This window comes from Ascaphus truei, chromosome 9 (assembly GCF_040206685.1).
Source record: "Ascaphus truei isolate aAscTru1 chromosome 9, aAscTru1.hap1, whole genome shotgun sequence".
NCBI classification, from domain to species: domain Eukaryota; kingdom Metazoa; phylum Chordata; class Amphibia; order Anura; family Ascaphidae; genus Ascaphus; species Ascaphus truei.
Window position 1 is genome coordinate 30,576,378 of NC_134491.1, and position 13,922 is coordinate 30,590,299.

Sequence of the window (13,922 nt, forward strand, 5' to 3'; positions counted from 1 at the left end):
TTCGACGCCGGAATGCGTTATCCAACGCTCACCGCCACTGATTAACATGGGACGCACTTTACAACGGTTTCACTATCCAACACTACTTCCAGAACGGATTCTGTTGGATAACCGAGGACTGGCTGTACATTGAATACATTATAGTTAGTGTACAGAACTTTCAACATTTCAAAGGATTCTTCTTCTTGAAACATTTCTAGAGTAAACTCTTCTTGAATCACTAGTTTGTTTGGAAAGGACACATTTCTATATTTTTCTTTTGCCACTAGCCATATTTGACAGGCGTTGGAATTGATATATTCACCTCATTGTGGTTTCTAGCCATGCTTAACAGTATGTTTGAGTAGAAATTGTAATCTATTTAAGTGATATTTCAGTAACCTTTAAGGACCAAGCGGTCCATTCTTTTGATTTATTCTAAATTTATTGTTTTACTTTTGTCTGAATTTTATAGCATCCTGCAGTATTTCAAATACAAAGGCCAATATGTATCAAAGGCAACAGCAGTGCGAATATGGGGCAGATTGTACCAGATATATGAAAGAAAAAACTCATATAGAAAGCGCTTGGGTTTTATATGTTTATAAGTTAGGTCCATGTACAGATCTGTTTGCCCTGCATTTGCTCCACGTTTGCCTTGATATGTATGCCTCAAAGTGGCAACTGTTATCAACAAAACTACAGGTCACAACTGTATTTATTTTGAAGCGGCTATTTCTCCGCCCCCAACCCCACACAAAAGTACCCCTCGCCCCTTTTTTATCCCGAAATACTAACCGGTGAAGTTACCAGTATCCCTTTCTTTTTCAAAGGTGATTTTAATGGTCGTCCAATAGGAAGCTGCAACTGATGATGTTGCGACTCCATATTGAGATTTGACGCCAATGTTGTTTTCCCTGAAGGGAGATTTAAACCAGGCAGCTTCACTGGAATGTGTCCGGGAACCGAGAGCTCCCTGATAGGGAGGATTGCTACTCTAATCGCAGCAAAACCCATCATAAGGGCCTGCAGGGTGCAACCCTTCATGAGGTATGCTGCACATCTATAGGGCACTGCAGGGGTTAAAGATCTAGTGCCATGCCCTATATTATACAATTATATGTGCATTTCTGCAGACAAATAAACATATATGCTTTTAGACCTTCTCTTCATTGTATTGCTAGCTTATCTGACATTAAAGGGTCTTAAATCTAAAACCTCTTCACTCACTGCTCCCCATCCACTTACCTTCAGCTCGCGCCCAATCAGGTTTTAGCTGTCAGCCTGTTGGGGCTATGCATAAAGTTATTTGACAGTGTGCGTCTAAAGACAGAATAGCTGCTATAAAACTTGCCTTTCATTTGACCCAGATCTTTAGTTGGAGGTTCTAACGCCAGGTCAGTCTTGGTGAAAACATAAAATGGAGAGTTATGCAGAATGTTATCAATCGTATTGTAATAAGCATCCTGCTGTTACCAAACCCACAGCCCCCCTGTCTGTCTGACTCACACGGGCAAAAGAGATACAAATTACCTTGTTACATTGACACTTAGACGCGTCCAAAATGCTTCCCCAGGCATCAGTTTTCCAGGAAAAGATTAATTGTCTCTTTATAAATAGGCTCCATATCACCCCCTTCTAAAACACTGAAAGCAATCATATCAACGAGATAATGTAGTGCTACACTAATAATTACGCATCTACTTGCTAAACAAACGTAGTCGCTTTAACGTGTGCTTATACAGTCTGTCTCTGCACAATCCTATTTCTACTCTGCCGTACAAATGATATTCTACCAAATGTTTACGTTTATGGCTAAGACTCTTATTCCCATATTGCACCTGTGTTCCCTTATTCCTCTTGTTGTATTCATAGTTCATTCTAATGGCTATTATTGTATTATCTGTGTTATTTTTACTGTCATTTAATTAGGCAATAAAATACAAATATTATTTCCTATCAAATACTACTTTGAAATCTGATATACATTGTTTTTCTCTCATCGTACAGCTTTATTGCTTATTCAGAACAGTATGTGGAGTATGATCCTTTTCTCAGCCCACCTGAACCCTCCAATCCCTGGATAGCTGATGACGCAACATTCTGGGATACAGAAATAAGGTATGAGAAGCCATATAGGTTGTTTTGTGAAGGAGGGTTGCAAAGCAAGTCCAGGCTAATTCATTCATTAGAACTGATCCCTGACTATAAATACGTTGGTAGCCTCCTTTGCTAGCTAGGAAAATGAAATCTTCCACCCACCCCTCGTCTTCCTTCTCCCATACACTGCTCTCTTTAGTAAGAGCCTTCATACACAGAGACCCTCACATATGATGGTAGGCAGGAAAGGTCAGGGTTTTCTACAGTAATTGCGTAAACTGCTACCAACATCTTTATTGTCACTACTGGGTACACACACAACAAACACTTTTGAACGTATGAGTCATACCCCAGTATTGCTTTATATTGGGGGATATTCATGTTAATGGGACCCGATAGATACTGCATAGAATTCTATGATACATTTGCTGGTCAATATTTAAAGTGCCTCTGTTTTTGTTTCTACTTCCGAAAGCAAAGAACCGAGCCAGCAGCGTGTCAAGAGGTGGGGCTTCTCTCTGGGGGAAGTGCTCAAGGACCCAGTGGGACGAGAGCAGTTTCTTCGTTTTCTGGAGTCAGAGTTCAGTTCTGAAAACCTCAGGTGGGTACCTTCTTCTGCCAAAAAACAGAGAGGAAACAAATCCCTAAAGTGCAGTGCTTCAGAGGTTAGCCTTTTTCAGGATGTGTATACTGCATATCAATGTGAACGTGGAAATCAAATCCATGTAATAGAAAAGAAAATGATGTACAATAGGGGCAGAGTATGGTAATTGTCCGTATAAGATGTCTTGATTAGACAAAGTATGTGTTTACTCCCAGTTAAAGTTAAATGTGATCAGTATGATGCGAAAAAGAGACGAAAGGTACAGAGGTAAGAACAAGCCCCAAAGTGTCCACATCCCCAGAGCCCACCATGACATCTGAACTATTTTTTTTAGAGTAAAGATGAAAAACTTTCATGTAGAAGGAATGATCTTAGTTCATGAATCCACTTAAATGTATATTTACTCGAGACCCAATGTGATTCAGACTCCTTGAGCGGGCTTCCTATGGTATGATGCAAACGAAGTGTCCAGCTGAAGAGCTGGAGGATGGAGGTGCACAGTTCCGTCGGAAGAAAAACAAAGGCTAGAACATAATGCTGGTTACATTCTTTTATTGGCATATCCAGGTATTGCACGGCAGAAAAAAGCAAGGTGTCTAACGCGTTTCATGCCAACAGGCGCTTTGTCAAAGAGTAATTGCGGAGAGTATAATACAGGGTATTTAAACCTGTCTCCACCGGAAGCCGCAGGTACAATGCCGGGCACCAAGCCTCCTCCTGGGGAAAAAATAACCCGGAGGATGGGGTGTCGAGGCCATCGAAACAGTGGCCCCTCTGGTGGTGTATTGCAACGCAGCTGGAAAACATGGTGGCCCTTGAGGACTGGGGTTGGCCACTCCTGCCATAGTGCATGAAACCTTGTTTTAGTTTGTTCTTTCACTCTGAAAACTGTTTTCCGTTGTCATGTGTAGTCCCCCTTTCCCCCCCCCCCCGTGTCTAGGGAGACCACGTGTGCTGCTATTACCTGAGTGGCAAACAGGAGGCCTGATCCTCCGCCACTGGAAGTCTGGGGTGTGTGTAATGAATATACTAACAGCGCCTCCACCTGGGAAGGGTCCTCACACAGTGGGATAGCCCCTCCCAAGACAATACAGTCAGTAATTGCACACAAGGGTATATGTAACAGTATTTACTGGACAGTAACTTATAACAGAAGCAATACAACATAACAATACAATATATATATAGATATACCGACCCGCGGATTATCCCCCCCACAGTAATTGGGTGCAGGAGCACCAGTGTCCCAGGTCCAGGCCACAATAGCTAATCCCACCCCAAGTGTGTGACAGCGCTGCCCTTGTGTATTGTTGGTGCACCTGAAGATATGGTGAAAAAAAGGACTCAGGCGCTAACTCTAGAACAAAGTGGGCAGGAAAGATGAGAAAGTATCGGTGGAGGCACAGTGGTTCCCCACAGTGGTTCCCCAGATTGTGATGATAACCGGAACAGACCAGCCGAGTGCTCTACCCCTAAAAGGATCTACCCCTGATCCTTGATAAACAGGCAATGAAAACAGGAGAAGGGGGGAGCAAAGGGACAGATCAACAGCAAATATTACATATACAGTATTGAATAAAATCACATATGGGTCAAAAATGACCTATCAGAGATGGGTGGGGATACAATGAATGAATGAATAAATAAATAATAATTAATAAAACTTACACGGCCGTGTAAGTTTTATTACCGGTAATTATTATTTATTCATTCATTCATTGTATCCCCCATTCATCTCTGATAGGTAATTTTTGACCCATATGTGATTTTATTCTATATATGTAATATTTGCTGTTGATCTGTCCCTTTGCTCCCCCTTCTCCTGTTTTCAGCACCTGTAGATATACCTGCCCGGGCGCTCCAGCCCCCGGGTGCTGCTGGGTACTAGCAAACAACCGATCCGTCTGTCCACCGAAGATCCGCCTCCGCGTGGTGTGGTATCCGGTTGGAGGGTCCCACCTTAGGATAGTCTCTGGTTTGATGGCCTGGTCTGGTCCCAGACGCAGGCAGCGCACACCGCGTGCATCCGTAGCACATATGCTGACTAACACTATATTGCTAAGGGAAGCGTCCCTGTCTAAGGGCCATCCCTACAGCACACAAGCTATTAGTGATGGGGTCTAGCTGGGAACTATGGGGATGTTCTGACCTAGTCCAGTGGATCACTCCTCCCTGGACATTATCTATCCCCTTGCTATCCTGCTTACAACTGACTCACTGACTAACTGCCCTAACTGTCCTAACTGTCAGCGCGAGCTCCCTTTACCACAAATGCAGCAGTCCTATTGGCTGCTTGTGTTCCACCTGACTGCAGCCCCTGGGGCTGCTGGGGGTTTCTGTCCCTAACGGATTTATTCCCCTAAAGGCCATCGTTCTTAAGGTGCTCCTGCGCATGTACAAGGCCTGTAATGGCTGCCACAACTACTGGCACCTCTCTGCACACGTGCAGCTATTCTCAAGATGGCGGTGCCCTGTCCCTCCGTCCCCCACGGGACTCCGGCGACCCGGTCGCCTTGTCTATCAGCCCCCAGCTCCTGCACATCTCACGAGGGTGCGCACACACCCCATCTCCGGCACCCACACGCCGCTGCAACCTCCCCACCCCACTCCACATGAGGTAAGGGGAACCGGAGGAAAGCGAAGGGGGCTGAGGGGGAGCCTATAAGGAGACCTGGCCACACATGAAACATCAGACCAGCACCACCCACGAAGCAGGGGTCACCAACACTCAACCAGCCAGGATAATGCCTTGGTCCTCTGACCACAAGAAAATTCTGCCCTGGCTACAAAAATATGGGCAAAACAGAAATAAAACTCCACAAGGTATAGTGTCACACCTGTAACCATCAATGAGTTTACCCCAAGAACACCTCGCAGACCTTCACCGTCTGCAGAAGCACCTGCTCTTTTATACTGGATAAACCAACCATCACAGAGGACACACCAACTCTCCAAAAGCTGTGATTACTAATACAAAATATGCAGGTACTTTTTACAGAAGAAAACGTGGCTTTACATTATTGAATAGTGTTACTATAAACGTGACGTTAACTTAATTTATTAACATCACGTTAAGTAGTCTTTTATCATAAATCCCCTTCCCATCCTGATGTCCGGGGCATACGTGTTACTACCAATCTCTCCACCTTCTCAGGTGGTATGAATCTTAACTGATGCTTTAATAACATGCATACAGTAAGCTTGACACCTGTATCCCTTTGATAATAATGGGCATTGTGTTTTTAAGCAATAGAGCAGAGTAGACAAAAATGTAAATTAAACTACAAAATCCAGTGTAGCATCACTGACCTGTGAAATATTAAGGTATGTAAAAGAACGCTAGATGGCGCTCTACTCCACCTTAGATAGTGATTAAAGTGATATCAAATAATGTATATATCAATACTAAATCTAAACAAAATGTGCAGTGAATAACATAAAATATACAGTGAATAACAAATTAGTTTAACAAGGCAAAAACAACTTATCACTCGACCCCGACAAAAGACTGTTTCAAAAGTCTTGAAGATGCAGTATGGGTGAGGTTCCAGGGGAGCGTCGTCGATTGCCCAAAAAAGAAAAAACAGTGGATAGTGTGATATTGTAAAACCAGTGTGAATAAAAATAAATATAAGAGCTTCCAAATTCCTACTCACAAACGCAGCAGGAAAATGAGCATGTGTGCCAAATTGGAACTGTAATGTAGCCCAGTCTGGAGGTATGGTATATAGGTCAGCGATCTCCGAGAAAGCAGAAAACAACCATAGTGTAGATAAAAGATAACAATTTTATCAAATATAAAGGACAAATGGAGGCTTACGGCAATCGAAGGAAAAACAGCATGTGTACAAGAGGGTCTTTGCTTTGGCGTAGCTCTTTCCGTTCGGTCTCACAGTGAGTAGGAATTTGGAAGCTCTTATATTTATTTTTATTCACACTGGTTTTACAATATCACACTATCCACTGTTTTTTCTTTTTTGGGCAATCGACGACGCTCCCCTGAAATATTAAGGTATGTCAGAACTTACCTCTGGATCAGAATATTGAGTAATACATCCAGTGTATACCTAAAACTAATTCTATCTGATTGTGGAGTTATATTAGGAGTCCTCGATTTCTCAACCCACATCTGCCCTTCCACTGCATATATATATATATATATAATTTGTTTTTATTTATTTCCCAATTAAATCCAAATAATGAAGCAGATAAGCTTGGTTCAGATCCCAATGTCAGATTTTTGTGACCTTGGAAAACTCACTGTATCTTGCTATACCTGAGGCATGAACACTTGAACACTTGATTCCAAGCTCTACGAGTAGGGGTTTATAAAGTTTGAACAGTATTATTGTACAGCAAATAAAAATACCACTTGTGAGCAGATTCACGTCTCAGGTCTGCACCCGTATTATAAATGCTCTAGCTATCCACCAGGGGGCAGGTATGCTCTATTTCACTGAGTAATACTATATTGACACCAAAAGAAATTCATGTGTAATAGATCAGCGGTGCGCAAACGGGGGGGATTTTTTTGGGGGGCGCAGGCTGTTACAGAGGTCCCGCGCCATTTAAATGTAATGCCGGAGGACCGCGCGAGGTCTCTGCAATCTCTACTTACCGGGATTCAGCCAGCTTCAGGACGCGTGGCCATGGCAACGCGGCGTCAAATGACAGCGTGGGGTCATGTGATGTCACAGCTGCCCTGGTAACGTGACGTCAAATGACTGCGGGTCACGTGATGTGAGGCCGGGCGAGGTAAGTAGGGGGACAGCCAATGGAGGAGGTAAAGCAGGGTGGGGCGCCACAAAAAAAGTTTGTAATGTGAGTGTGTAAAAGATGAAGAGCCGTTTGAAAACTAACTGTCACTGTGAGTGGTTCAGCCACTGATGTTTCTATGCTCACACCGCACAATACCACTATTTATGGAAGAACACCCACAGGCCGGAATTCACAAAATTCCGTTACATTTTAGTTATTCTCGCACCTAGCAAATAAAATATATCGTGCATTTATACTAGTCGGATATCCGCTATTTCAGTAATATTGCAGTAAAAATGATGATATATTAAAATTGCGATGGCTTTGCAGTGATTAACTGCTGATAAAGAAGTGCTAATTACCGCTAGCAATGCAATGGGGAAGAGGAGGAATATCAGACTGCTATAGCATAAAGTATTTTAATAAGATTTATTACAAACCCTTTAATAGAAAATAAATGAACCCCTTTGATGCCCGACTCTAAAAATACGCAGTACCATCACCAAAGGGTTTAACACATAAAAAGCTTACAATAAAATGAGCTAACTAAAAACGTGCAGGTGTCATTAATAACCCTTTGAGAGCCCAAGTGACCAGTTAGCCATGGGCATCATATGTTTACCTGACTACTAAGGGGTTAATACATTCCTAAAACTACACCACTTACCTGCTTGCATACCAAAATGGCTAGTCGTAGTTGGCCATATCTTTGCAATGCCTTACTAACCCCTACAGCAAGCAAGGGGTAACCAACACCCATCCTCCGGGGGCCCTGACCAACCTGACCAGACATGGGCACCTACTCTCATCAGCTACCCCCCACTATCATCCCAAGTCATGATATTCCACCTAAATATGTGCTTGTGGGCTACATTGGTCAGATCTGTCGCCAAAACACTAGAGAAAATCCTTTTACAGTTTATGGGGAACGTAGCTATTGTTTGCTTTCTTCAAAGGTTTTGGCTGGCCGTACAAGATCTGAAGAAACAACCTCTGCAAGAAGTACCCAAAAGAGTCGAGGAGATATGGCAAGAGTTTCTGGCTCCTGGAGCACCAAGTGCCATCAATTTAGACTCCCACAGTTTTGAGAGGACAAGCCAAAACGTCAAAGATGCAGGGAGGTACACGTTTGAAGATGCACAGGTTTGAGGTTTCCGTCATAATTTTCTTAGCTTGGTGATAAGTCAGGAAGGTGCAGAAGGGAGCAATTGCTTTCAGTTTGCACGATAAAAGATAAGGGATCTATGTATCGAGGCATTGTTCTGCGTCAAAGCCTCTGACAGGTTTGGGGTTTTGTGTCCATATTTATCAAATAAAAGGTATCCAATTGAAAGCAACTGAAGTTTGTCCTTTGCACCCTAGTTTTGAACCAGGAGACTGTAGTAAATACCCCCTGTGTTTCCTTGGTGGAATCTTAGTCTAATTCTGGGGCAAATAAATGCACCAGATCAGTCACAAAAAATAATCAAATTGAAAATGGCAGCAATTTTGCTTTGATTACATAGACCCCTTATATCCCCGCTAGAATAATGTTTGTTGGTGTAATAACATCTGTGTGCATGTGACTTGTGTATCAAAAAGGGGTTAAAACATCCAGCTTGCCCACTAAAAATGAGCAATATCTCCCCAAAAAACTACATCTCAATTACGCTGCCACCACCAAGAATTATTTAAGGTCTTAGCCTCAGGTGTCCTTAGCTCCCTGTTTACTAGACAAATATATAATTAGCACAAACATCCAATGTAGCTAAATCTGTCCAAAAATGCAGTTAATCTCTTTAAAAAGGAACTAGGTTCAATTAGAACCCAACGACAGTACTTATTACATTTTAGATTTAATATGTGAAAAGGGTACAGGGCTTTACAGAAGAGGAATGTTACAAAAAACATACAATATATGTATATATGCAGACAGTTCAATCAAATAAAATAATAAAACAGAGAACCTACAGTTTATGTTACCAACGAACAATAGAGGTATTGTGGAGTTGAAGATATGAGAACTCATGTATTATTGCATTAACACCCCCCTTTGTTGAATTCTACTTTTGATACTCAAATGCATTGTTTTCATGCTCAAAACTTTGCCTCTGTGACAAGGACAGGCAAACCTTTTGTGGGTGTGTCTTATCTCACACTCCTTAATCTTTCATGACATTTATGGCTGGAAGATTGAATGATTTTAAACCCAAATGCCCTATAACCTGTACAATAATGCTACCCTCATCGTTGCATTTGTATGATTTTAATGTACGCCTGGACATCTGTCTTGGTGGCTAAGTCTAGTTTTGAGAGGCACACAAATATCTGACACACTGAATGCAATCAAGACCCTCCGTCACGTTTACTGTTAGTAAAACTTTGTATTTCTGGTTGTCACAAATCTATATATTTTTTATCCCTGTAAATTGCACCTGATTTCAATTACCTTACATTACGGGGGATCTTTAATAAGTAATATAGTTACCCTCTTTTCAACGGTTTGCCAGCGAGAGAGGGCTCAGGAATTGTTATGATGCTTTTGAAGATGCCCAGGAGATCAGGTGAAATTTCTGGTGTATGAATATGATAAAGGCATTAACATGGCAACATTTATTAGACACATTTGAATAGCCTTAAATATAAGGCTTCATAGACCAACAAATAAGTACTACCACATTTAGTTTCCAAACTAGAAGTTTCATAGGCATTTTGTAGGATGGGATGTACCCTTTTTTTTATATATCCATGATCACTGATCTCCTTGGCAAACATGAATTAGCTTGTCATATCTCATCATTCCAAAGCTAAAATCTCTTTTAACAAAATGGCTCACTGAAGATTTATTTGCCTGTAAAGTTAGGAAGCCATAAAACAAAAACGTTAAATATCCCCTCAGCAAGACATCATGTTATCATCTTTATTCATCATCCTCTAATAAAGTCCTTTTAGTCTGTCCAGGAAATGCATGGGTTTCTTTTTTGGATGCTTTATCAAAACCATAACAAACTGTCTTCCTTGCTAGGGGACATATTTATGATAAGTTAACTTGAGTCCAGAGGCACACATAGAACAGTACAGTGTTTGGCCAATCACTTTGCAATTCTGATAGTGTTATGTATGTATCTACATATATAACATATTAATCCTCTTACATTGACAGATTTGTACGCATTTTTCTTGTAAGAGCAAATGGACTTTTATGTTGAAAGGGGAAATATTTTAATACTGAAGCACTTGTGAGTATTTCTCAACCTCCAAAGCACTAACACACTCTTTGAGCAAATGTAACTCACGGTACTTACAATATACAGATGTGTAGAGACCACCATGTTGATCAGTGTGGTGTGTCTTATTCATTCATAGAGTCCTTCCCCAACAGTGTTGATTTCTGTTTCGAAGCGGGTAGAGTGCATTAGTGGGGCTAGGAAATTACGATGCCAGAGTACCAAACTGGGTCAAGAAATAGCAGAAGACTTCAGCATTGTTCTCAATGGAATTATTCCTTTATACCAATCTGTTGGGTTTTTTCTCAGTTTTGCAGTCAGGATACGATGATACAATAACCTGCTACAATTGGGGAGTGCGAGTCAGGAGTTCTAAATTGTGACCATTTCATCCTCCCTCATAGGAGCACATCTACAAGCTGATGAAGAGTGACAGCTATGCACGTTTCCTGCGCTCCAATGCCTACCAGGACTTGTTGCTTATGAAGAAGAAGGTACAGTTTGTGATGGACATGCTTGCATCTTCTGCACATTACTGATTCTGGCCTGCTGCTTGCTACTAGTGTGGAAATGAGACTTGTGTTTCTTGTCTGTTTTCATCTTATTTGCACGAGGACTAAATGTCATTTTCCCTCCCAGTTGTTTTTTCAACAGCAAGTACAAGTATTTATATCATATGGCACAGACATTGTACAAATTAGAATAGGGGCCGGCTGAATCTGAACAGGAAAACAGATGATCATTTTTTTTATTTTTGTTGGTAACTGTACTGCAAATCAGAGAGAGAAAGTGATTGATCCACTTTAGCACAAAGCTGACACCTGATCTCACGCTCGATTTTCGCATTTCAGAGATGCCGATATAGTAGGCAGTCTCACTCCATGGAAAGCCATCTCACTCAGAGGGCATGAGGTCTCATTTTACATAGATCCTATTCACTGAAAGACAGTATCATTGAATGACTTAATAAGTCTGCCGGTATTTTTTTATTGTTAGAGCAGAATTTCATGTCTAAGATATATTTGTATTTCCCCCGTCACTCACTGGAATTCAATCTCTTACCCGCTCATAGAATAAACGACCTCGTAGTATTTCACTGATGAACAGCAACGCTTTGCAGCAAAGCAAGCTATTCTTATCTCCCAGTTGTAGTAAATGTAAGACATTTGTTCATCAGTAAGGCCTAGCTGCCCGAAGCTTCGTTAGGTGACTTAAAGGAACATTAACCTTGGTTAACATCACGTTAAAATGAACACTGTATCCACTAAGGACAGAAACATAACATTAAGCCATGGTTTCTCACGTAAAGAGCATAGCAATAACTATACCGGAGGTTAGTGATAATGGTATGCAACTTGTCTGCAAATGAGGTATTATCTTATCATCTCATATTAACTAAAGTTCATTAAGGGATTTAACGTGAATTTTTTTTTAAGCCTGCATTAAACTTGGCGTTACTCCCATCCCACCGTGAAATAGGGCTTTTGCGGAATCTGGACGGGTGTAACGCCACAGTTAGGCATGAGTTAAATAACAGCATTATTTCTCTTTCTCTCTCATCTCCCCCCTCCCTCTGTACCCCCTCTCTGCCCTAAATAGCAGTAACGCCAAGACTTGCATAACATCACATTTCCGGAAGATGCCTTTGCAAAAAATGTAGCAGCATTATCCTACATTACGTCCCTTGTTTTTGAATATAATTAGCTCTGTGGAACTCAGAGAAAATAACATCAATTCCTGTTTTGGGTAATGTCATGGTATGTCCACGATTGACACAGGGCCGGCTTGATGGCTGTTCCATCAGTGCCACTGCACCGAGCCCCGCCGTTACAGGGGTCCCACACTTCCCCACAGCAGTGACACTGATTGCCGGGGGAGAGCACAAGGCCTCCGTAACTTTCTCTTACCTTTTCCAGCAGCATCTCCTCCTGCAGCGTCCTGTTGTCATGGTGCCGCGACGGCAAATTGGCATCGCGCTGCCATGACAATGTGGCGTCACATGGCCATGAGAACGTGGCACCGCGACGTCATGACGCCGAGTCGTCTGAATAGATGCCGCGCCCGACAAGATAAGAGGCCCCGCAAAAAGCCCAGCAAACATCCCAGCCGGCCCTGTTGACAAATCTTAGTTCATCTAGGCCTAAGTGTTTATATTGGACACAGATGGCAGACCAAAGAGGTTTCCACTACCTCAGATATGGTATATTTGGCACAAAATAAAATGACACACAGACGGGCATATTCAGTAGAGTGACAGTCCTGATCAGGCAATACTGCGCAAGACACAGAATTGGATGCTTCCCGTTATGATGGATGCATTGAATAACTCCTCCCATTTCTCTCTGTCTCCTTGTACTGTAGTTACACATGCGCGCTCTGCGGGTGTAAAGAACTTCAATACTTTGATACAGTGATGAGCAAGATATGAAGGTCTCTGTTTGCTCCAAATTGCCTTAACACATTGAGAACCTGTAGACTTCAGTGTCGGTGAAAGAAATCCAATAGAAATTAAGTTTATGTTGCAAATACTGCAAGATTTGGGCCTTTCTCCTAACCAACATTTTGGGTGATTCAACACTGGCATCTGCGCACTGAGCCCTGCTTCCTGGCAATTAGCAGAAATGTCATTTATCTATATTTTTTTAACATACCAGTTACCTAAAACACAGTAGTTACAAAACAAAAATTGTTCTAAGTATATAGTAATTCCTCTACAACAGAGGTCCCCAGCTCCACTCCTCAAGGACCTCTAACAGTGCAGGATTTAAGGATAGCCTCTCATTAGCACAGGTAGCCCAATCATTGTGACTGAACCACCTGTGCTCTAGCCGGGGTATCCGTAAAACCTGCACTGTGCGTGGTCCTTGAGGAGTGGAGTTGGGGACCTCTGCTCTAAAACATTTGGTTAATTTGGGGTGAGTGGGAAGTTGTTAACAATCCAGTAGTACAGTGTAATCTCTCATCGAGGGGCGATACAATCTTAGATTTTCACTTTACAGCGTGTATCCACTTTAAGAAAAAAAGAAAGAACATGTAATAAATACCAAATGAAATTGTTGCATTTCCTTCAAGCCGCTAGCCTATCTAACTGGCCCCCCTTTTGTTTACAGCATGGGAATCAGGGGGTGCTCTGGAGATGAACTGCGCTATTTTCACCTCTGGGGTCCCTCCGGTTCCCGACACACTTACCGGTGAAGTTACCAGTGTTGCTTCCTGGTTTTTTTTTAAGGGACTTAAATGGCCGTCCAATAAGAAGCTGCAACTGATGACGTTGT

At 42.1% G+C, this 13,922-nt stretch overlaps 1 protein-coding gene across 3 annotated transcripts in view; it reads left to right on the top strand.

The window, feature by feature from the left end:
• The window catches only part of RGS6 (regulator of G protein signaling 6), a 277,140-nt gene that overhangs the window by 239,811 nt on the left and 23,407 nt on the right, over positions 1-13,922 (top strand). For all 3 annotated transcript variants that reach the window (XM_075614222.1, XM_075614223.1, XM_075614224.1), the window contains 4 exons: positions 1,990-2,100; positions 2,555-2,680; positions 8,398-8,584; positions 11,052-11,141. In XM_075614222.1, the coding sequence (XP_075470337.1) occupies positions 1,990-2,100; positions 2,555-2,680; positions 8,398-8,584; positions 11,052-11,141 (514 nt within the window). The remainder of the gene's footprint in view (positions 1-1,989; positions 2,101-2,554; positions 2,681-8,397; positions 8,585-11,051; positions 11,142-13,922) is intronic.